The 22,584-nt window shown below is 46.2% G+C and overlaps 1 protein-coding gene across 4 annotated transcripts in view; it reads right to left on the bottom strand.

Moving 5' to 3' along the window:
- Positions 1–256: 256 nt before the first annotated feature.
- The window catches only part of EPHA7 (EPH receptor A7), a 307,010-nt gene continuing 284,682 nt past the window's right edge, over positions 257–22,584 (bottom strand). For all 4 annotated transcript variants that reach the window (XM_075340120.1, XM_075340121.1, XM_075340118.1 and 1 more), the window contains 3 exons: positions 16,632–16,825; positions 10,433–10,588; positions 257–2,118 (listed from right to left, as the gene is read on the bottom strand). In XM_075340120.1, coding sequence (XP_075196235.1) covers positions 2,004–2,118; positions 10,433–10,588; positions 16,632–16,825 — 465 coding nt within the window. In that variant the 3' untranslated portion in view covers positions 257–2,003. The remainder of the gene's footprint in view (positions 2,119–10,432; positions 10,589–16,631; positions 16,826–22,584) is intronic.

Genomic DNA, 22,584 nt, shown 5'->3' with positions numbered 1-22,584 from the left:
GGATTTCATAAAATGACTTTTGGGCACCATCACAGCACGCTTGCCTGGAAATACTGACCCTGCTGGGCAGAAATACCTCATACTATCATATTTGATTTTCAGATAAAAGACTGATCCTGGGTGGTCCTTTAAAAAAGAAACACAAATAATCCTCCAGCAGACTACACTATAGTTCGAAAAATATATTTACAGTCTATTACAAAGATTACAAATGGGTGTCTATGAAATGGAAATATTGTAAATGTACTTTACTATATTTAATGAAACATCTTAGAAATGACTTTTTTTATTCTAACAATCAAATAAATAAAAGATCATAAAATAACAATGTATAGAGATTAAAATGACTGTAACTTAAAGTAAGCAGAAGAGTATATCCATTTGTGTTTTCTGCAGCCATCTTTGGTCCTATATGATAAAATACATTATGTAGCATTGAAATACCTGTTTTTATGAATCTCTGCAAGTAAAATAGAAAAATATAGTGCATTTTCGATGTATTCAGAGCTCACTACAGAGAAATGTGTATACAAAACAAGACAGTATAAATAAAATTTACACACTTTACACTGAAACATTTACAATTCTGTGGATGCCCACATAATCGAAGACCAAATTCTCATCGATCCCTGGGATCTTTCTTTAAACAATCCGAATCTGTTCTACATGATGGGTCGTCCACCATCTAAACATATTTTACAAATATATTTCTTACTCTAAAGATATGCACAAAGGGAATATCTAGAAAGACACAATTTATTATTGCTTCTGGTTGACAGGAGAAAAAAAAACCAAACCAAACAAACGTCTGCTCATCAGATACCTATTTATAAAAGCTCAATTCTATATGTTTTAAGTATTAACTTTCTGCTCTAAGATGCCCATCTCTCGAATGGTAAACAAAAGAGTTTCCCTTGTCACCCTGATATATAGAGCTAAATATAAAATCTAAACCGTACAATCAAACATGGATTGCATTCAACAAGATCTTGTAGAAAATATATTTTGGCTATTTCAAATCTATTGTACAAAAAAATGTTGATTCCTCCGTCACCTTGCACTTATTTGCAGGCAGTGAAAGGTTTAGACAGTGACTATGCCACGAGAGTCTTTTGTTTGTTTTTTTGTGTTTTTTTTTATTGAAGTTGACATTCGCATAGGGAAGGCTTTGTATTTTACAGTACTAGTTTCTAGTATGTAGGTTAGGAGACCCTGTTTTTTCAGAGAATTAAATAACTCTCAATTTTAGCAATTTTTCATGACTTAAAATTTTTCACTGTTTTCTATATCAAAGGTGCCATGGCCGCACAGAGTGCCATTTATTGCTTTGTATTCAGCAAGTCCTTAGAAAATATGTAAAAAGAAGCAGTTATTAACCTGTAGAGTTTTTACTTGCCTGCTGTTCATTTGCCAATGTCTACATAAATATCTAAGTCAAATGCCAGAATAACAGCATTCAAAATATAACTCTAACCATGCTAACGATATTAGTCTCCTAATAAATGTGCAATTAAACATATCGACTGACCCTCTCCGAGAAAACAAATCTAAGGAGAATAACACATTAAAAAATAAGATTATATCATAAAACACAGCTTAAGGAAAATAGTTTTGCCGTATTTACCAATAATCTTGAGATTTTGTCCAACAAATATATTCTTTTTTTTTTAAAATGAATTATATACAGTACATTTGAAAAAGTCCATTGGGCAAAAAGGAGGTTAGAGAGCTCTGTTTGTTCTGTATTCAGGTAGTACTTTGTTATTACTGCTGTCATCCTTGCCACGTGAGTCTGAACCAATTTCTCTCTCGGGAAATGTCTGGTGGCACTTAGGAGTTCAAGTCTGTAGGTGCTTGAGGATCTAGTTGGTTTTGATCTACAGCAAAACGCTGTAGTAGAGAGGACTCAGTTAACTGAGCAGATTCTAGCAGCAGTTCTTGTGTAGTGAAGGCCAGTGCTGTTGTCTCATAGTCTTACCTCCCTCATGAGGGAGGCCTGTCTATCACACCTGTATTCCGGTTCCATGAAGATGTATCATTTGTGCTCTCATAGTCTGAATACTGCTCATTATCTTCTTTTGATGGCCAACCAATGAGATTCCTAAGCTCATGACATCACTGCAAAGAAAAGAAAAAAAAAATCGCATAGTTTACAATGTCAAATCATGTAGAAGCAATAAATGTGTGTACTAAGATTTGTCACATGCATACACAAAAGGAAACTGTACACAAGGAGCAAACACCAAGCTAACAACAGTATCGGGTGCGTAGAGTTGCTTGGCCAGGTGAGTGTTGATTCTTTTGTTCTCTTACATCATTCTGCATGTTACTTTAAGTGGCCACAATACCTTCTTTAAAAGGAGTTTGCTAAGAATTATTATAAAATAAATACCGTATTTTTCGCTTTATAAGACACACCTGATTATAAGACGCACCCCCAAATTTGGTGAAGGAATAGAGAATTTTTTAATAAATGGGGTCCGTCTTATAATGCTAGTGTCCGTCTAACAAATAATATAGGGTATATGTCCCTCATAGCCCCCTCATCCTAAAATTAGCCCCCTTAATCTGGATATGGCCACCTTATATTGAACACGTCCCCCAGTGATGCCACATTTCCCCTATGGCTGGCACACATCCTCTATGGCAGGCAGACAGGCCCACTGTGGCAGGCAGACAGGCCCACTGTGGCAGGCAGACAGGCCCACTGTGGCAGGCAGACAGGCCCACTGTGGCAGGCAGACAGGCCCACTGTGGCAGGCAGACAGGGCCACTGTGGCAGGCAGACAGGGCCACTGTGGCAATCAGACAGGGCCACTGTGCAGGCAGACAGGGCCACTGTGGCAGGCAGACAGGGCCACTGTGGCAGGCAGACAGGGCCACTGTGGCAGGCAGACAGGGCCACTGTGGCAAGCAGACAGGCCCACTGTGGCAGGCAGACAGGCCCATTGTGGCAGGCAGACAGGGCCACTGTGGCAGGAAGACAGGGCCACTGTGGCAGGCAGACAGGCCCACTGTGGCAGGCAGACAGGCCCACTGTGGCAGGCAGACAGGCCCACTGTGGCAGGCAGACAGGCCCACTGCGGCAGGCAGACAGGCCCACTGTGGCAGGCAGACAGGCCCACTGTGGCAGGCAGACAGGCCCACTGTGGCAGGCAGACAGGCCCACTGTGGCAGGCAGACAGGGCCACTGTGGCAGGCAGACAGGGCCACTGTGGCAGGCAGACAGGGCTACTGTGGCAGGCAGACAGGGCTACTGTGGCAGGCAGACAGGGCCACTGTGGCAAGCAGACAGGCCCACTGTGGCAGGCAGACAGGCCCATTGTGGCAGGCAGACAGGGCCACTGTGCAGGCAGACAGGGCCACTGTGGCAGGCAGACAGGGCCACTGTGGCAAGCAGACAGGCCCACTGTGGCAGGCAGACAGGCCCATTGTGGCAGGCAGACAGGGCCACTGTGGCAGGCAGACAGGGCCACTGTGCAGGCAGACAGGGCCACTGTGGCAGGCAGACAGGGCCACTGTGGCAGGCAGACAGGGCCACTGTGGCAAGCAGACAGGCCCACTGTGGCAGGCAGACAGGCCCACTGTGGCAGGCAGACAGGCCCACTGTGGCAGGCAGACAGGGCCACTGTGGCAGGCAGACAGGGCCACTGTGGCAAGCAGACAGGCCCACTGTGGCAGGCAGACAGGCCCATTGTGGCAGGCAGACAGGCCCACTGTGGCAGGCAGACAGGCCCACTGTGGCAGGCAGACAGGCCCACTGTGGCAGGCAGACAGGCCCACTGTGGCAGGCAGACAGGCCCACTGTGGCAGGCAGACAGGGCCACTGTGGCAGGCAGACAGGGCCACTGTGGCAAGCAGACAGGCCCACTGTGGCAGGCAGACAGGCCCATTGTGGCAGGCAGACAGGCCCACTGTGGCAGGCAGACAGGCCCACTGTGGCAGGCAGACAGGCCCACTGTGGCAGGCAGACAGGCCCACTGTGGCAGGCAGACAGGCCCATTGTGGCAGGCAGACAGGCCCATTGTGGCAGGCAGACAGGGCCACTGTGGCAGGCAGACAGGGCCACTGTGGCAGGCACACATCACCCTCTGTTACATATCGCCCCCATGTTGCAGCTTATAGTATAATAAACTCTTTACCTTCTACAGCACAGTCCTGTCTCGTGTGTGTTCCTCCTCGGGGTTGAACTCCTCCTGTCTCCTGCATTTCCTACTTCCTAGTTCTAGTGGAAGTCATGTGATCGGGACAGCAGAGAGAGATATCTCTGCATGCCTAATCACAGCCAGCAGGAGGGAGACGGGCAGACGCTGGAGGAGGTGAGTAAAGAGTTTATTATTTTACTATGGGCAGCAGCAGCACGGGAGGCCATATCTAACACAGGGGGAGGGGGGATCCTGTGCAATCAAAGGTAAGCACAGGCAGATAATATGCACAGCTCCCCCAGCACCATGCTTCTGATTGACAGCGGCTGTGCATATTATATGAGCGGGAGCAGGAGATCAAACGCTGCCGCTCCCAGCCCCAAGCAGTCCCCAGCACCGCTCCAGAGCTGCCCGCACCTCCACTGGACTCTGTGTGTGTATATATATTGTGAGACTGTGACCGGGGTTATCTATGACGGCCGGTATGTCTCGCCCCGGTTGTGCTCACTCCATGATAATCCACTATAGGGTTAATGCTGTTTTCCCTACAGGCTGAAGGGAGGGATAAATAGATTCAGGAACAAGGGCAGGTGTGCCGGGTGTGAGGGGGTGATCACATCTCCCTGAGTTCTCTGCCGGAAAGGCACCTATGTACTATTGTGAACTTTTTCTTTGGAATAAACCGTGTGCTGTGAACCTTGGTGCCTGGATCCCGTGTCTTCTGCAGCGCAGCCGACGACGCTACCTCACATATGGTGGAGAATCGGCGGGCATGACAGCCGGTGAGGTGTAGCATCCATTCCTGGTGACCCAGCTGCGCATGTCCTGGATTCGAGCGGCTATACTACAGCCCAAACCCGGCGACGCCATGGAGGACATACTAAAGCATTTGGCTCAGGCTAATGCACAGCAGCAACAGGCTAATGCACAGCAGCTACAAACCAATGCACACCTGCTCCAATCCTTGCAAATGCAGGAAAAAAAATTCCAAGAACAGATGGATCAGGCCAATGCACGTCAGCAGCAATCCTTGCAAGTGCACCAAGAACAGATGGATCAGGCCAATGCACGTCAGCAGCAAGCCTTGCAATTGCAGGAAAAAAGGCACCAAGAACAGATGGTTCTCCTGGCCAAGTCGATCCGTGCCAGACCGGCAGCAACAACCCCGGGACCGGATGACGACGGCAGCGTCCGGAAAGCGGTGAGACAAGCGTTGCAAAAGATGACCCCGGGTGATGATGTGGAAGCGTTCCTGGCGGTGTTTGAGCGGGTGGCCGAGCGGGAAAAGCTGCCGACCCCGCAGTGGGCTGAGGTATTGTCGCCCTATCTGACGGGGGAACCCCAAAAAGCGTACCTGGACCTCTGTACCGAGGACGCCATTGACTATGTGACCCTGAAAGCCGAAATACTGGCTCGGTTGGGGGTGAATACCTATGTACGGGCTCAGCGGGTAAATCAGTGGTTCTTTGAGGAAGCCAAACCCGTACGCTCCCAGGCCTATGACTTGTTGCATCTTGTAAAAAAGTGGTTGCAGCCTGACACTCTGAGCCCGGCGCAAATGGTGGAAAGGGTAGTAGTGGATCGTTTTGTGCGCACTTTACCCGTCACCGTTCAACGGTGGGTCGGACAGGGTGACCCGAGTACCCTGGACCAATTAGTGTCCTTGGTAGAGCGGCATGTGGCTACGCAGGACTTGATACGGGACACTGAGACTTTGCGTACCGCCCGTCGGTCCGGTCCCTCTAAGCCTAGGGCCAAGGACCCACCGCTGACACCGGTGCGGGAGTCCGCTACCGTCCCGTCTGAAACCACACCCTCCGTCCCTGAGGTCCGGAAAACTACGTACCCTAAACGACAACTCGTCAAGGGGGTGTGCTTCCCTATTAGATGTTGGCGGTGCCAGCGGGTGGGACATATGGAAGCCCAGTGTCCACTCACCCCGGAGCCCATGGATTGTGGGGTTACCCGGCGGGGTTCAATGTATGCTCAGGTGGTGTGTACCGCTGACCTGGTCTACCCAGAGACTGAGCCCCACTTGTGCCAAATTCAGGTGAATGGATGTCCGGTTACAGGCTTGTTGGATTCCGGAAGCTTAGTGACCCTTGTGCGATCAACCCTAAGGGCTAAAGTAAAGGCCACAGGACGTACCGTGGGGGTGGTTTGCATACATGGGGACTGCCGAGACTATCCCACGGGGATAGTCACCATCACAGCACCTTGCGGTCAGGTGCAACATGAGGTGGGACTTATTAATACTCTTCCCTATGATGTGATCCTAGGAAGGGATCTGCCCTATTTTTGGACTTTATGGAAGGGACCTCATAAGTCCCCTCAGATATTGGTCAGTCCGGGACCTGAGCCCTACAATCCTGAATCCGGGACGCCTGCCGTAGGGGTCCCCATGATAGGGACAGGATGTGAACCTGATAGGTCGCCCCTAGAGGTATTGGCAGGAGAGGCTGAGACGGTCGAGCCCATCCCGGAGTTGGAGGCGTCCCCGGATACGTTTGGGACAGCCCAACTCCAGGACCCTACGTTAATACATGCCCGGAGTCGGGTGACAGTAGTTGACGGGGTGGCACAGCTGCCTGGTGCCCAGGTAAGATACCCCCATTTCGCTCTTAAACAGGATTTACTCTACCGGGTAGATGAAATACGGGGCGTAGGGGTGGAGCAGTTGGTGGTGCCCCAGCCGTATCGCCGGCGGGTCCTCGACTTGGCTCATAAACACCTGATGAGTGGTCACCTAGGGGTCAAGAAAACGCAGGAGCGAATATTGCAAAGGTTCTATTGGCCCGGGGTCTTTGGGGAGGTAAAACGGTTCTGCGAAACCTGCCCGGAGTGTCAGCTTACCGCACCCCTGACCCACTTTCGCAGTCCGTTGGTACCGTTACCCATTATAGAAGTCCCTTTTGAACGGATAGGGATGGATCTGGTGGGGCCCCTCGTAAAGTCTGCTCGAGGGCACCAGCATATCCTAGTGATCGTTGACTATGCCACCCGGTATCCAGAGGCGATACCTCTCAGACATACTGCAGCCAAGCTTATAGCTCGGGAGTTGTTTGCTGTGTTCTGCCTGGTGGGGTTGCCCAAGGAGATCCTTACGGATCAGGGGACCCCATTCATGTCTAAAGTGACCAAAGAGCTATGCCGGCTACTCCAGATCAAGCAGTTGCGTACGTCTGTGTATCATCCTCAAACGGACGGTTTAGTCGAGCGTTTCAATAAAACCCTGAAAACCATGCTAAGAAGGGTGATCTCAAAAGACGGGAAAGACTGGGATATGATGCTTCCCTATTTGATGTTTGCCATACGAGAGGTACCACAGGCATCCACGGGGTTTTCGCCTTTTGAATTGTTATACGGGCGACATCCCCGGGGATTGTTGGACCTGGCAAAAGAAACATGGGAACAAGAGCCCACCCCCCATAAAAGTGTGATTGAACACATTTTGGGTATGCAGAACCGCATAAGCGCGGTCATGCCAATTGTGAAGGAGCATTTACAGGAGGCTCAGGCCGCGCAAAGCGGCCGCTACAATAGACAAGCCACCATGCGGACCTTTAAACCCGGGGATCGGGTGTTGGTATTAATCCCCACGGCGGAGAGTAAATTCCTGGCTCAGTGGCAAGGCCCCTACGAGATAAAGGAAAGAGTCGGGGTGGTTAACTATAAAGTATTGCAGCCCGGTAGGCGGAAACCTGAACAAATATACCATGTCAACCTATTAAAACCTTGGCAGGAACGGGAAAGCCTGATGGCTGTTTTTTCCCCACCTCCCTCCTCTTCGGGTCGTTCACATCCGGCTCAAGCGACCTCCGGAGAGGACGAACCGGAAGTAAGGATTGGAGAAGCCCTCACCAAGCAACAGAGGCGAGAGGCCAGACGGTTGGTTCAGCAGAACCCCGATGTCTTCTCCGAGCTGCCCGGTAGGACCAGTCTGATACGACACGATATTGTCACCGAGCCCCACCTGAAGGTACGCCTGAAGTCATACCGGGTACCGGAGGCTCGACGACAAGCCATATCGGAGGAAGTAAAGACAATGTTACGCCTGGGGGTCATCGAAAAATCCCGAAGTGAATGGGCTAGTCCGATTGTCCTAATACCAAAACCCGATGGCTCCTTAAGGTTCTGCAATGACTTTAGGAGATTGAACGAAATATCCAAGTTCGATCTCTACCCCATGCCCCGGGTGGATGAGCTGATTGATAGGCTGGGACAGGCGCGATATTTTACCACGCTCGACCTGACCAAGGGGTACTGGCAGGTGCCACTAACGGAGTCCGCCAAGGAGAAAACCGCTTTTGTTACGCCGGAGGGTCTCTTCCACTATGTTGTCTTGCCTTTTGGGTTACATGGCGCTCCGGCCACGTTCCAGAGGTTGATGGACTTAGTGCTGGAACCCCACCAGGCGTATGCATCAGCGTACCTGGATGACATCATTATTTATAGCTCCGATTGGCAGACCCACTTGGAACAGGTACAAGCGGTGGTGGACGCGCTTCGAACAGCCGGATTGACAGCCAATCCCAAGAAATGTGCATTGGGACTCACGGAAGCCCGCTACTTGGGCTACGTGATAGGCCAAGGAGTGATTAAGCCCCAAATTAACAAGGTTGAGGCGATCCAGAAGTGGCCTAGACCCCTGACCACGAAGCAGGTTAGGGCCTTCCTGGGTATCGTGGGGTACTACAGGAGGTTTGTAAAGGATTTTGCGGGACTATCAGCCCCCTTGACGGACCTTCTCAAAGGCAAGAAGTCCGTCATGGTGCGCTGGACTCCGCAGGCCGAGGACTCCTTCCGGGCCCTGAAGGAGGTCCTGTGCGGACAGCCCGTTCTGGTCAACCCTGATTTCCGGAAGGAGTTCATTGTACAGACTGACGCCTCGGAGGTCGGCCTGGGGGCAGTGCTGTCTCAGGTGGTTCAGGGGGAGGAACACCCCGTCACCTTCTTGAGTAGGAAGCTCACCCCTCCCGAGCGGAATTATAGCGTAGTGGAGAAGGAGTGCCTGGCGATCAAGTGGGCCTTGGAGTCCCTACGCTATTATCTGCTGGGACGGCAGTTTCGCTTGGTGACGGATCACTCTCCACTGGTCTGGATGAGGTCCGCCAAGGAACGGAATGCCCGGGTTACCCGGTGGTTCCTTTCTCTGCAGAACTTCCGGTTTACGGTTGAACACCGGGCCGGTAGGTTGCAGGGCAACGCCGATGCCTTGTCCCGCGGCCCGTGTTTGATGGCTGGAGTTCAACCCCGCACGCTTGAACTGAGGGGGGGGGTATGTGAGACTGTGACCGGGGTTATCTATGACGGCCGGTATGTCTCGCCCCGGTTGTGCTCACTCCATGATAATCCACTATAGGGTTAATGCTGTTTTCCCTACAGGCTGAAGGGAGGGATAAATAGATTCAGGAACAAGGGCAGGTGTGCCGGGTGTGAGGGGGTGATCACATCTCCCTGAGTTCTCTGCCGGAAAGGCACCTATGTACTATTGTGAACTTTTTCTTTGGAATAAACCGTGTGCTGTGAACCTTGGTGCCTGGATCCCGTGTCTTCTGCAGCGCAGCCGACGACGCTACCTCACTATATATATATATATTATATATATATATATATATATATATATATATATATATATATATATATATATATATATATCTATACACACACATACCCCCCCTCCCGTATATTCGGATTATAAGATGCACCCCCTACTTTCCCCCAAAATTTGGGGGAACAAAAGTGCGTCTTATAAAACGAAAAATACGGTAATTAAAAAGTACACATTTAAATATTACATTTTTTTCTAAATAAATACCTTTTATTTAGCAAAAAGGTATGCTTTATCTAGTGAACTCTGCCAGGATTTTAAAGAATGAACATCCATTTCAGTCAGCCTGACAGGTTTAGTGCAGTGAGTATGTGTGTCTTGCGCCAAACACTGCTCGTCCTAGGATGGCTGCACACTGCTAGATGAAAGTTGAGATATTTAAAACCTTGACAGAGTGCACTTGATGAAGCATAACTTTTTGCTAAATATTTATCATATCACATTTTTCAGAGAAACCCCTTTAATTATGTATCTAGACAACACTAATCCACAACATAGAAATCTATAGGCCTATATAATGCTTCTGATATTTTAAACAGGATTTTGTGTGTCCTGTTCAATTAGAAACCTAATTGCAGAACTACTGTCTCCTAGAAGCATTTCTTATGGACCCATGAGGACTCATAAGCCATGGAAAAAGCTGTACAAGGCATTCTAACATTCATTATATACTTACTTAATTGTCATTCCGGCAACAGCTTCAAGTGAATTGTATCCTGCAGAGCTAAAGTTTTCCTTATACCGTTCCATCTTGATAGCTTCTAACCACTCTCCGACAGAGCAGAATGTTGAGAAATCAGGGGTATTCTGGTCCAGAAGTGGGCTGACAGGTCTAAACATTATAATAAGAGATAATTAGAATTAATATGACCCATAGTGTTTGAAAAATGTACTATGTATGTGCTGAGGCTAAATTGTTGTTTTTTTTTTGCATATATGTAATTTTATTTATCTACTTGTATTAAATAAGGAAATGAATGCCTCACTGACCACCCCATACAAAATTTGCTGTGTACAGTAGCTGCAATCCATTTCTTGTCTTCCCATCTAGGTCAGGGGGTGTCAAACTCATTTTTCCGTGGGCCACATCAGCATTATGGTTCCCTTCAAAGGGCCGCTTAAAATTATACAGGTTTATGCAGATCAACATGCAACATGGTACGAGCATGGACTGCAATGCACATACTGGTTAGAGACTATAAGACAGCTGTCCCTGGATAGAAAGCCTCTACAAGAGCCATGGCTATACATAAGCTGTCCCTGGGTAATAGGGCTATACCATAGCTGTCCCTCGGTACTAGTAAAATAAAAGAGCTATCCCTGGGTAGTAGGGCTATAAGAGAGCTGCTCCTGGGTAGCAGTGATGTAAGACAGTTGTCCCTGGTTAGTAAGAGTATATGACAGTTGTCCCTGGGTAGTAGGGCTATATGACAGCTACCCCAGGGTACTAGGGCAAGGGTGGTAGGGCTATCCAAGAGCTGTCCTTGGGTAGTAGGGCTATGCACCAACTATACTTGGTTAGTAGGACTATAAGAGAGAGTGGTCTCTGGGTAGTAGGGCTATAAGACAGCTGTCCTTGGGTGCTAGGGCAAAAGGTAGTAGGGCTATCCAAGAGCTTTATAGACAAATAAGAATTTTAAGTATCAGCCTACAGTCATATCCATAGTACTCCTCAGTTCCTGATGCACGGAAACAACCAGGGCTTGGACTCCCGGAGGAAAGTAGCTTCAGACACCATAAGACAATAATTCAGCCCCAGGGAAAAAAAATCTAGGTTTCCTAGAATTTTAATATATCTGTCTATGGATTTTAATATGGGATCCAATAAAAGTTAAATTTTAATTTATGATGAAGCCTTTTTTCCCTGGTGCTGGATTATTGTCTTATGGTATCTAAGAGCTTACCTGAGTTATAGGGTTAGGGACGCTGTCCCTAGATTGCAGGGCTATGGTTGCTGTCCTTGGGTTGCAGGGCTACGGGTGCTGTCCCTGGATTGCAGGGCTAATGGCGCTGTCCCTGGGTTGCAGGGTTAAGGGTGCTGACGCTGGGTTGCAGGGCTAAGGACGCTGACCCTGAGTTGCAGAGCTAAGGGCACTGACTCTGGGTTGCAGGGCTAAGGGCGCTGACCCTGGGTTAAATGGCTAAGGACGTTGACCCTCGCTTGTAGGGCTAATGGTGCTGTCCCAAACCTCAGAGTCCAAGATAGACTGTTCCCTATGCTAAGTATTGGCTGCATTTGCTCTAAAAGATGGAACCTGGTCCCTTTGCTTTTGTTGGACTCCATGCTAAGTACTGGCTGCCTCTGTGCTGATTTCAAGGATCAAACATGAAACATGCTCCTTATGCTCATGACACCCCCTTTGTTAAGTGCCTCCTGACTGAGTCCCCTTGATTTCAAAGATGGCACCAGCTCCCGTTTGCTGGCTCCGCCCCTATGCTAAGCGCTGTCTGTGTCGGGATAAAAACGCAGCCAGTACATATTAGATGAGGTGGTGCCAGCACAGGGGGAGGGTGCCATCTTGAATTTTGAGTCAAATTACCTGCAAACACAGATGGAGGGGTGTGGGAACCTCCAGCTTTGACCACAACTAACCTGAGTGATGTCACTACTGATTACGTGGCTTACTCAGTCTCTGCCTAAAGCTTACAGCGGGCAGTCATGTTCTATGGCGCCCGCTGTGACTCCGCTGTAGCAGAGTTATAATCGTCGTGGGACCTCGTGTGGATTACGTTGGACCTGCTCGGGTGTTTCTGGAGTTAATAAAGTGGTGAAAGAAGGTGTTTTTTAAAAATTTTAATTTCAAATAAAAGGATTTTTTCAGTGTTTGTGTTTTATTTATTTTGACTTACAGATCAGTAATCGGGGTTCTCAGATGCCTCCCTTTACTAATCTAGGGCTTAGTGGCAGCTGTGCGATTACATTAAACCCTCATTACTCTAATTGCCACTGCACCAGGGCAATTGGGATGAGCCGGGTAAAGTGCCGGGATTGTCACATCTAATGGATGCCGCATTCTTGGGTGGCTGCAGGCTGCTACTTTTAGGCTGGGGGGTCTCAATAATCATGTGTCTCCCCAGCCTGAGAATACAAGCCCCCAGCTGTTGGGCTTTATCATGGCTGAGTATCAAAATTGGGGGGGCCACACGTGGTTTTTTTTAAAAAAATTTCTACACTGCCAAGATAAGCACATGGCTTAAGGCTGCTGCTTGTAGCTGTATCCTTTTTCTGTGCTGGTTATCATAATATGGGGGGACTTTATGACAATTTATTTTTACTGTACAATAGACCCACAGACTGGGTCTTTGATTAGAAGCGTCAGACACGCTGTCACTCAGCGTGGTGACCCATCTGACTGCAACCATCACAGACACCGGTGGGCGGGGAAAGCATGGCATATGCATGAAGCTGATAAGCGACCCTGGAAGTGAATGAGCGGCTGCAGGAGCAGATACAGCTGCACCAGAGCCTCATTAATCATGAAGCGCTCACTTCATTCTTATTCTCTTTTTTTCTCCTTTTTCTTCATTTCCAGAATTGTCAGATCTAGATCAATGCTCGGAATTACCTGAGAATTCCGGCCCCGGCACTTTGGTATGTTTGAAACCGTGCGGATCCGGACTTTTACAGTCCGGGTCTGCCCATCACTACTGGTTACACATCTGCTTCTTACAAAATCAGTTTTACTAGAAAGAAATGTTTCCTCACAAATATCCCTTTGAGAACCAAAATCTTCCTTAAGTTTTAGTTTTTGTTATTACCATTTACATTACTAGTATGAACGTTAGCTAAAATAAGCAATGGTTTCTTTTCTTGTATTTTAGTACCTTATTCTTGTTCAGATTTTTGTAATGTAACATCCAGAAAGCTATATATAATTGGCAGAAGAAGCCATTATCTCCGTATTAGAAAGATGTGTTATTCAAAAATCTGTTAAGTAAAGCAAAGCCAGAATTTGTTGCGGCCTAATTACATTTTGGCCAAGGACGACACTGCTCATTTGGAATAGATCGATAAAAAAAAACCAAAACTGTTTCAGCTCAGCTGTAGAATTAATATGTCAGTTAATACATGTTGAAAAAAAATAAAGCATGCATACTAAAGTTCTGTGTGCATAGTACATGGTGTCTTTTTAAGAAACTACTGTGGAAATGACTGCTGTGTTATGACTCGGTGGTTAAAGTCTTGGCAGTTTCCCCAAGTTTCCGCTTTCAAATTCAGTAACATTAAGAAATGTAACTATTCTAAAATGGTGATCCTCAAAAGACCTCATAAGAATATACATGAGTACCGGATAAACACATTTTCATACTTGTGAGTCAACTAAAGCTGACACTTAAAGTCTAAAAGAATTTCATATGCGTCCTCTCAATATATCTGTACATTAGTAGGAGTAACTGTGTGAGCCATATGTTAATCTAATCATTTTGCTAAACATGCTGTAAAAATATGTTGAGTCAAGCAAAAAGCGGTTTTACATTTCTTTTAAACTTTGTAGACTAGATAGGTTAGAGGCATTACAACTGCTGTGGAGTGGAGAGAAGGTGTCATTTACATTAAAATAACAGACTTGAATAACAAAGTAAAACACTAATTTATGCAATAAAACAAATATTTGTTTTATATTATTTCATATTCGCATATTTATTGTGCAAAAAATAACATGCAGAAATGAGCTTGGCAACATTATAAAATGGGATACACATACATGTATTTAAAAAGCACTCCCACCATAGTTTTTATCCTCTTAATATATTGCAATCATCATATTATATAGCAATGTGTTCTTACAATTGATTATTTTGCCTTTCTACCCAGTTCATTCATCTCTTTTCCATTAGATATACAGTATGAGATCACATGGTTAAAAACAGACTAGCTGAATCCTACCAAGGTCTATGTAGAAACAGGAAGTCCCTTATCCCAGTATGACTCATCCTCTTCCATCTGCTGACACAGTTGCTCCACTCTTCCCCCTGCCAGGAACTATAAAGTGATGACTCAAGCAGTGAAAAGAGACTTCATGATTCTACATAGAACTTAGTAGGATTCAGATAGTCTGTTTTTAACCATGTGATGTCATGGACCTAATGGAAAACAGTAGAATGAACTGGGTAGAATGGCAGAATGAGAAATTGTACCTTTCTGTGAATGAATAGAAAAAAGTTTTTCCCCCACTTTTTAGCTTATAATGTATGTCAACTCAACATTAACATGAAGAACTAAGAAAAAAAGAGTTTATTATACCAAATCCATATTTTATTAAAGAATAAAAAAATACACAAAGAAATACAAAAAATACAAACAATAGACCCAAGTGACAATGTTTAACAGACAAAATTGCAGAAATAGCTCATCATCTTATAGCAGAAATATATTAAAGGGGGCTTTACACGCAACGACATTGCTAACGAGATGTCGTTGGGGTCATGGAATTCGTGACGATCATCCAGCCTCGTTAGCGACATCGTTGCGTGTAAAGCGTACAAACGACCGCTAACGATCAAAATTACTCACCTAATCGTTAATCGTTGACACGTCGTTCTAATGCCAAATATTGTTGCTGTTGCAGGACGCAGGTTGTTCATCGTTCCTGAGGCAGCAAACATCGCTACATATGACACCCCAGGAACGAGGAACAGCAGCGTACCTGTGTCTTACGTCAACGAGGTGGGTGCGTCTTTCTTTCGGCTGCTCTCCGCTCCTCTGCTTCTATTGGACGGCTGCCATGTGACGTCGCTGTGACGCCACACGAACCGCCCCCTTAGAAAGGAGGCGGTTCGCCGGCCACAGTGACGTCGCTAAGCAGGTATGTGTGACGGGGACTAACGATATTGTGCACCACGGGCAGCGATTTGCCCATGACGCACAACCGACGGGGGTGGGTGCGATCGGCAGCGACATCGCTAGCGATGTCGCTGCGTGTAAAGTGGCCTTAAGTCTATAGATGCAAAAGTGTATAAAATCCTTCCAAAAAGTATTTATATGAAAAAATAAAATGTTTAACAAGAATTTTTTTTAAATTCACTATATAGTTAATTACATTTTTTTTTTATTGTTAACATTTTTTTTTTCCATATAAATACTTTTTGGAAGGATTTTATACCCGTTTGCATCTATAGACTTAATATATTTGTGCTATAAGGCGATGAGCTAGTCCTGCAATCCTGTCTGTTAAACATATTGTGACTTGGGTCTATTTTTTGTATCTTTAATAAAATTTAAAAATCTTTAGAGTTAAAAAAACTTTAAAAAATATGGATTTGGTAATATATATTCTTTTTCTTGGTTCTTCATCTTTCTGTGAATGAGCAACAATAAATGTTTTTTTTTTCAAAGTTAGGACTACCTTTCACAAATGAAGAGTGTCTACAGTATGGAGCACAATTTAAGACCTGATTTGAAGAAATTTCCAAGAAATTGTGATAAGAGAGCACTTCAGGCAATATAACTAGTCAGGAAGTGCACATATAATGTCAAGTATTAGGTAGGTGAGCATACATTATTTTGCTTCTCATGTGCAGCAGACATGAATACAATGAGATAAAAGGAAGGATCAGTAATCAAACAACATAAGCAACTCTTTGAGGTTTAACATACTGCACATGCAGATAATGTAGTTCTATCACCATGTAAATAGCCTGAGCAAGACGTTTTATAAAGGTATCTTGTCAGTTGTGGTAAATCTCTATTTTTTTTTATAAATGCTTTAGGAAAAGCAGTATAGTAAGGTGTATGGACATACCTACACACCTCTCCTGTCGAGAACAATCAGCAATTTTGTAAGCTTTACACTTACTCTTAAATTTAAGAAATTATTTTCTAAACTATGCAACCCTCACTTTTATTGTGCTATTGTTTCTTTACTTTGTCTTACCTGTTGCATGTTCCCATTGGAGTTTTCAAGCTATTGGGGTTCCGGATCATTTTGTCAAGAATACCAACAATCTGCTCAAACTTAGGTCGTTCCCCACGCTCCTTCTGCCAGCAGTCCAACATTAACTGGTGAAGACCTGCAGGACAATCCATTGGTGAAGGCAACCGATAACCCTCCTCAATAGCTTTAATAACCTACAACAGAAAAATACAGCAATTTTATAAAATGAGTGTAAAGAACTAGTTGACTCTATAAATCCCATCAACAAGTTAAGACCAGGATTGTGGTCTGTGGCCATAGCTCTTCTTTCATTTTATGTGAAAATATTTATTAAACTTCCCATGCTTTTCTTTTTATCGCCCACGTTAAGCTGTTAACAAATGATACCAATTTTCAAAAAGTTTAGGTTAACCTGCATTTACACTGCAATGTAATTTTAAATAAGCATTGTTAAAAACACTTGTTTCACGATTACCTTGTAGTCTAAACATGCTGCTAATCACCTGCTACACAAGCAAAATGCTCATTCATTAGGTGAAATCTTTGTTTTTAGTGGTACATTATCAGGTGTAAACAGGACTCTCAGCACTGTGGACAACCTAGGCAGCCTTTGCCTATGTATGATTTAGTGTAGATCGCTCAGTACAAATAGTTTGCTTTAGGGGTGCTTCACACACAGCGAGCTCGCTGCCGAGGTCGCTGCTGAGTCACGCTTTTTGTGACCTCATTAGCGATCTCGCTGTGTGTGACACTGAGCAGCGATCTGGCCCCTGCTGCGAGATCGCTGCTCGTTACACACAGCCCTGGTTCATTTTCTTCAAAGGCGCTCTCCCACTGTGACACACAGATCGCTGTGTGTGACAGCGAGAGAGCGACAAATGAAGCGAGCAGGGAGCAGGAGCCGGCGTCTGACAGCTGAGGTAAGCTTGTAACCAAGATAAACATCGGGTAACCAAGGTGGTTACCCGATATTTACCTTAGTTACCAGCCTCCGCAGCTCTCACGCTGCCTGTTCTGCCGGCTCCGGCTCTCTGCACATGTAGCTGCTGTACACATCGGGTTAATTAACCCGATGTGTACAGCAGCTAGGAGAGCAAGGAGCCAGCGCTAAGCAGTGTGCGCGGCTCCCTGCTCTCTGCACATGTAGCTGCATTACACATCGGGTTAATTAACCCGATGTGTACTGTAGCTAGGAGAGCAAGGAGCCAGCGCTCAGTGTGCGCGGCTCCCTGCTCCCTGCACACACAGCTAAGCGGTGTGCGCTGGTAACTAACGTAAACATCGGGTAACCATACCCGATGTTTACCTTAGTTACCAGTCTCCGCAGCTTCCAGATGGCGGCTCCGTGCAAGCGCAGCGTCGCTTGCACGTCGCTGCTGGCTGGGGGCTGTTTACTGGTCGCTGGTAAGATCTGCCTGTTTGACAGCTCACCAGCGACCATGTAGCGATGCAGCAGCGATCCTGACCAGGTCAGATCGCTGGTCGGATCGCTGCTGCATCGCTATGTGTGAAGGTACCCTTAGTCTCCTGTGTAAACAAGCATCTAAACCATCACTGATCTGTAAAAGTTTAATGAGTGGCAGTCGTATTGTGCGGTTGGTCAATCAAACTGTGTAACTAGACCCTTAACGCCTTCATGACATATGACGTAAACTTACGTCATATGCCATTTCCCTGCCTTTGATGTGGGCTCGCACGCTGAACCAACATCTTTCCCTGCACATGATGGCTGATTTAATCAACTTATCATGTGCCTCTAACAGTTGCGGGAGAATTTTGAGATCTGCTGCTAGTGGTAACCAGTTAAATCTCGCTGTCAATCTCTGACAGTGGGAATTAACATGTGGTAGCAGGGAGCGCGTCATTCCCAGACTCCATCTGAGCGCCTGTGACATGATCGTGGAGTGCTGATGGGTTGTTATGACTACTAGGAATCAGATGATGTCCCATGTCTGTCATTAGGATCCTCCTGGAAACACTGACTATAAGCTTGCGTTTATGAGGATCGAGATAATTGCTATACAGAGCAGCGCTGATGCATTGCTCTGTATAGCACAAGCGATTAGGCAATTGTAGCTTCAAGTAAGCGTTAAAAAGACTAGTAAATAAAACAAAGTGGAAAAACAAGTTTTTTAAAAAATAAACCCCCCCCCCATAAAAGTTCAAATCTTCCCCGTTTTGCCTCATTGAAAATTAACCCCTTCAGCCCCCAGCCTGTTTTCACCTTAAAGACCCGGCCATTTTTTGCAATTCTGACCAGTGTCACTTTGACAGGTTATAACTCTGGAACGCTTCAACGGATCCTGGCGATTCTGAGACTGTTTTTTCGTGACATATTGTACTTCATGTCAATGGTAAATTTAGGCCGATATTTTTTGCGTTTATGTGTGAAAAGTTTGGAAATTTGGCGAACATTTTGAAAATTTCGCAATTTTCAAAATTTGAAATTTTATGCCCATAAATCTGTGAGATATGTCACACAAAATAGTTACTGTGTAACATTTCCCACTTGTCTACTTTACACCAGCGCAATTTTCGAAACAAATTTTTTTTCCGTTAGGAAGTTAGAAGGGGTCAAAGTTCATCAGCAATTTTTCATTTTTCCAACAAAATTTACAAAAAAAATATTTTAGGTACCACATCACATTTGGAGTGACTTTGAGAGGCCGAGGTGACAGAAAATACCCAAAAGTGACCCCATTCTAAAATCTGCACTCCTCACACTGCTCAAAACCACATCTAAGAAGTTTATTAACCCTTTAGGAGCTTTATAGCAACCAAAGCAATGTGGAAGGAAAAAATGAAAATTTTACTTTTTTACACAAAAATGTTACTTTAGCCATAAAATTTAGCATTTTCACAAGGGTATCAGGAAAAATGCACCATAAAATTAATTGTGCAATTTCTCCTGAGTACACCGATATCTCATATGTGGGGGAAATCAATTGTTTTGGCGCACGGCAAGGCTCGGAAGAGAAGGAGCATCATTTGAATTTTTGAAAGCAAAATTGTCTGGAATAATTAGCAGATGTGATGTTGCGTTTGGAGACCCCCTGAGGTTCCTAAACAATGGAGCTCCCCCACAAGTGACCCCATTTTGGAAACTAGACCCCTCATGGAATTTATCTAGATGTTTATTGAGCACTTTGAACCTCTGGGGGCTTCACAAAAGTTAATAACTTTGAGCAATGAAAATAAAAAAAAAAAAAATTACCACGAAATTGTTACTTCAACCAGGTAGCTTTTTTTTTCACAAGGGTATCAGGAAAAATTGCAACATAAAATGTATTGTGCATTTTCTCCTGAGTACACAGATACCTCATATGTGGTGGAAATCAAATGTTTGGGCGCACAGCAGGGCTCGGAAGGCAAGTGTCAGGTTTCCAGGTTTTCCAGTTCTCTTTTGATTGCCCTTGCCCTCGGTTAACATGGAGGTTACCGTTCTGTTGCCCTACTTCCTGTCCAGCTGCTTAAAAGGCCGCCTCTAAGTCCAGTCCAGTGCCTGAGTATACTGCCTGCTGTGTGCTCCTGCTGTGTTGCTGCTTATTCCTGATTGCCTCTGGATTCCCCTAAAAGACTACCTACCGATTGACTCTGGACTGTACCCGGCTCTTCAAGGCTGTGCCCGGATTCTGTTTACCATCTTCGGTCAGCACTCCGCCTGGTTCTCTATTGGTTCGTAACCATTCTGGACAAACATTTCCCGTACGGACACTCATTGACTTTACCGCTTGCTCCTTATCCCGGCTGCTGCGCACTTAGGCCTTCCGGGGTAGATTGCCAGACAGTCCCTGTATAGGGGTTCGCTCTGGTGGTCTCCCTGGGGGAGTCCGGTGCGTGGTCCCGGGAATTCCCTCCGCGTCGATTCCGGAAAGTATTGCATGTGTTATTGTGTTGCTGTGTTGTTCTGTATCTACCGTGGTTGCATACTATAAAACATCTTGTACCCGGAACTCGTCTCTGATTGTCATTGCCCTACGCTATCGAAATCCTCAGAACATAGAATAAGTATTACATTATACTCAGGCCATTAGAGGATTTCGCTGGGGCAATGACTGAGACACGAGTAGATCAGCTGTTCTCCATGATTAACTCCCTGCAGCAGGAGATGGAGGTGGTGCAGACTAAGCTTAGAGATGTGGAGGCGCAGCTGGGCCATGATCACCAGGTACTGGGTCCGGCTATACAGGATTTGCAAGTCAGAGTGGAGGCTCAGGAAGCCGTCCCCACTGCGTCCGTATCAGCTGCCGGTATGCCTAGGTTACCCCCATTCCGTTTCAATGGTGATCGTAGTCAGTTCCGTGGATTTGTTAACCAATGTATACTGTTTTTCGATGTACATGCTGATTATTACCGTTCTGACCGGTCAAAGGTGTTATGTATCATCATGTTATTAACCTCACGAGCACTGGCTTGGGCTAATCCTATGATAGAGAACCGGGACATCCGTTTAAATCACCTAGATGACTTCCTGAACGCAATGGCACAAATGTTTGATGATCCGAATCGCCGTGCTACCGCTGAATCGGCTCTCCTTTCCTTACGTCAGGGAAAGCGTTCTGTCGTTGAATACGCCACTGAGTTCCAGAGGTTAGTGGTAGACACCGACTGGGGAAACAATGCATTATTGTCCGTTTTCAGAAAAGGTTTGTCCGGTACCATCAAGGACGAGTTAGCCCGTTCTGAATCCCCAGGGGATTTTGACCTGTTTCTCCAGCACTGTGTGCGCATAGATACCCGTTTGACGGAACGTAGACAGGAAAAATGGGCAGCTATAAACCGTGTAAATAATAATACGTTTCCTTCCAGAGAACCCGCTCTCAGGACGCCACGGGAGGCCGAGGACGTTCCTATGCAAGTGGACTCTCTGCAAAGACGAGAGACCAACGAACGTCGTGAACACCGGCTCCGTGAGCGTTTGTGTTTCTACTGCGGTCAATCGGACCATTTCTTAATCGACTGCCCGAAACGTCCGAATCGCCCAAATAAGGTATTGGCAGCCATGGCAGAGTGTGACAACACGGACGCAGAGTCGGATATCTCTGAGGCAAGTGGACACTTGGATGCGGTATTTCCCTTGACTGTAATGTCTACCTCACCGAAGGACTCAGAAGGGAAATATACCCATTGTTCACTCCCCATTCAGATCCGGTGGGAGGGACAGCTAATTCCTACCTCTGCAATGATAGACTCTGGGGCAGGGGGAAATTTCATGGACTTTTCTTTTGCCAGAAAACACGGTATCCGAACTCAGCAAAGATCCTCACCGGTTACCATGGAGACGGTAGACGGATCTCCGTTAACCTCTGGACCAGTGGATCGGGAAACAGTACCGCTAGAATGCGTGATGAAACCAGGTCAGCAGGAGACCCTTATTTTCATGATGATCTCTTCTCCACATTTTCCGATTATTTTAGGTATTCCGTGGCTACGGTCTACAAATCCGGTCATCGATTGGGAAACTAAGGAAATATCCTTCCCACCGCAGAGTGGTTCGGCCATTTGTCCAACTGTTCCGGTTCCGGTAACACCACATGCAGAAGGCACGGTACAGGTACCTGTTTTACCCCCGGTTTATCGTGACTTCGCTGACATATGCGACAAAAGAAAGGCCGATCGGCTTCCTCCGCATAGACCGTATGATTGCCCCATAGACTTACTCCCAGGGGCAGAGATCCCGTTTGGTCATGTTTACCCGTTGGCGGCACCTGAGCTAGAAGCCCTAAAGGAGTATATTGATGAAAGCCTGGCCAAGGGATTTATTCGCCCGTCTACCTCACCCGCAGGGGCACCCATCTTTTTCGTGAAAAAGAAAGAGGGGACTCTGAGACCCTGTATTGACTACCGGGAACTGAATAAAATAACCATCCGGAACCGGTATCCGTTACCGTTGATTCCGGAGCTATTGGAGAGGGTCCAACAGGCAAAAATATTCACCAAATTGGACCTCCGT

This window comes from Anomaloglossus baeobatrachus, chromosome 3 (assembly GCF_048569485.1).
Source record: "Anomaloglossus baeobatrachus isolate aAnoBae1 chromosome 3, aAnoBae1.hap1, whole genome shotgun sequence".
Lineage (NCBI taxonomy): Eukaryota > Metazoa > Chordata > Amphibia > Anura > Aromobatidae > Anomaloglossus > Anomaloglossus baeobatrachus.
This window is presented reverse-complemented; position numbering and strand designations above follow the sequence as displayed.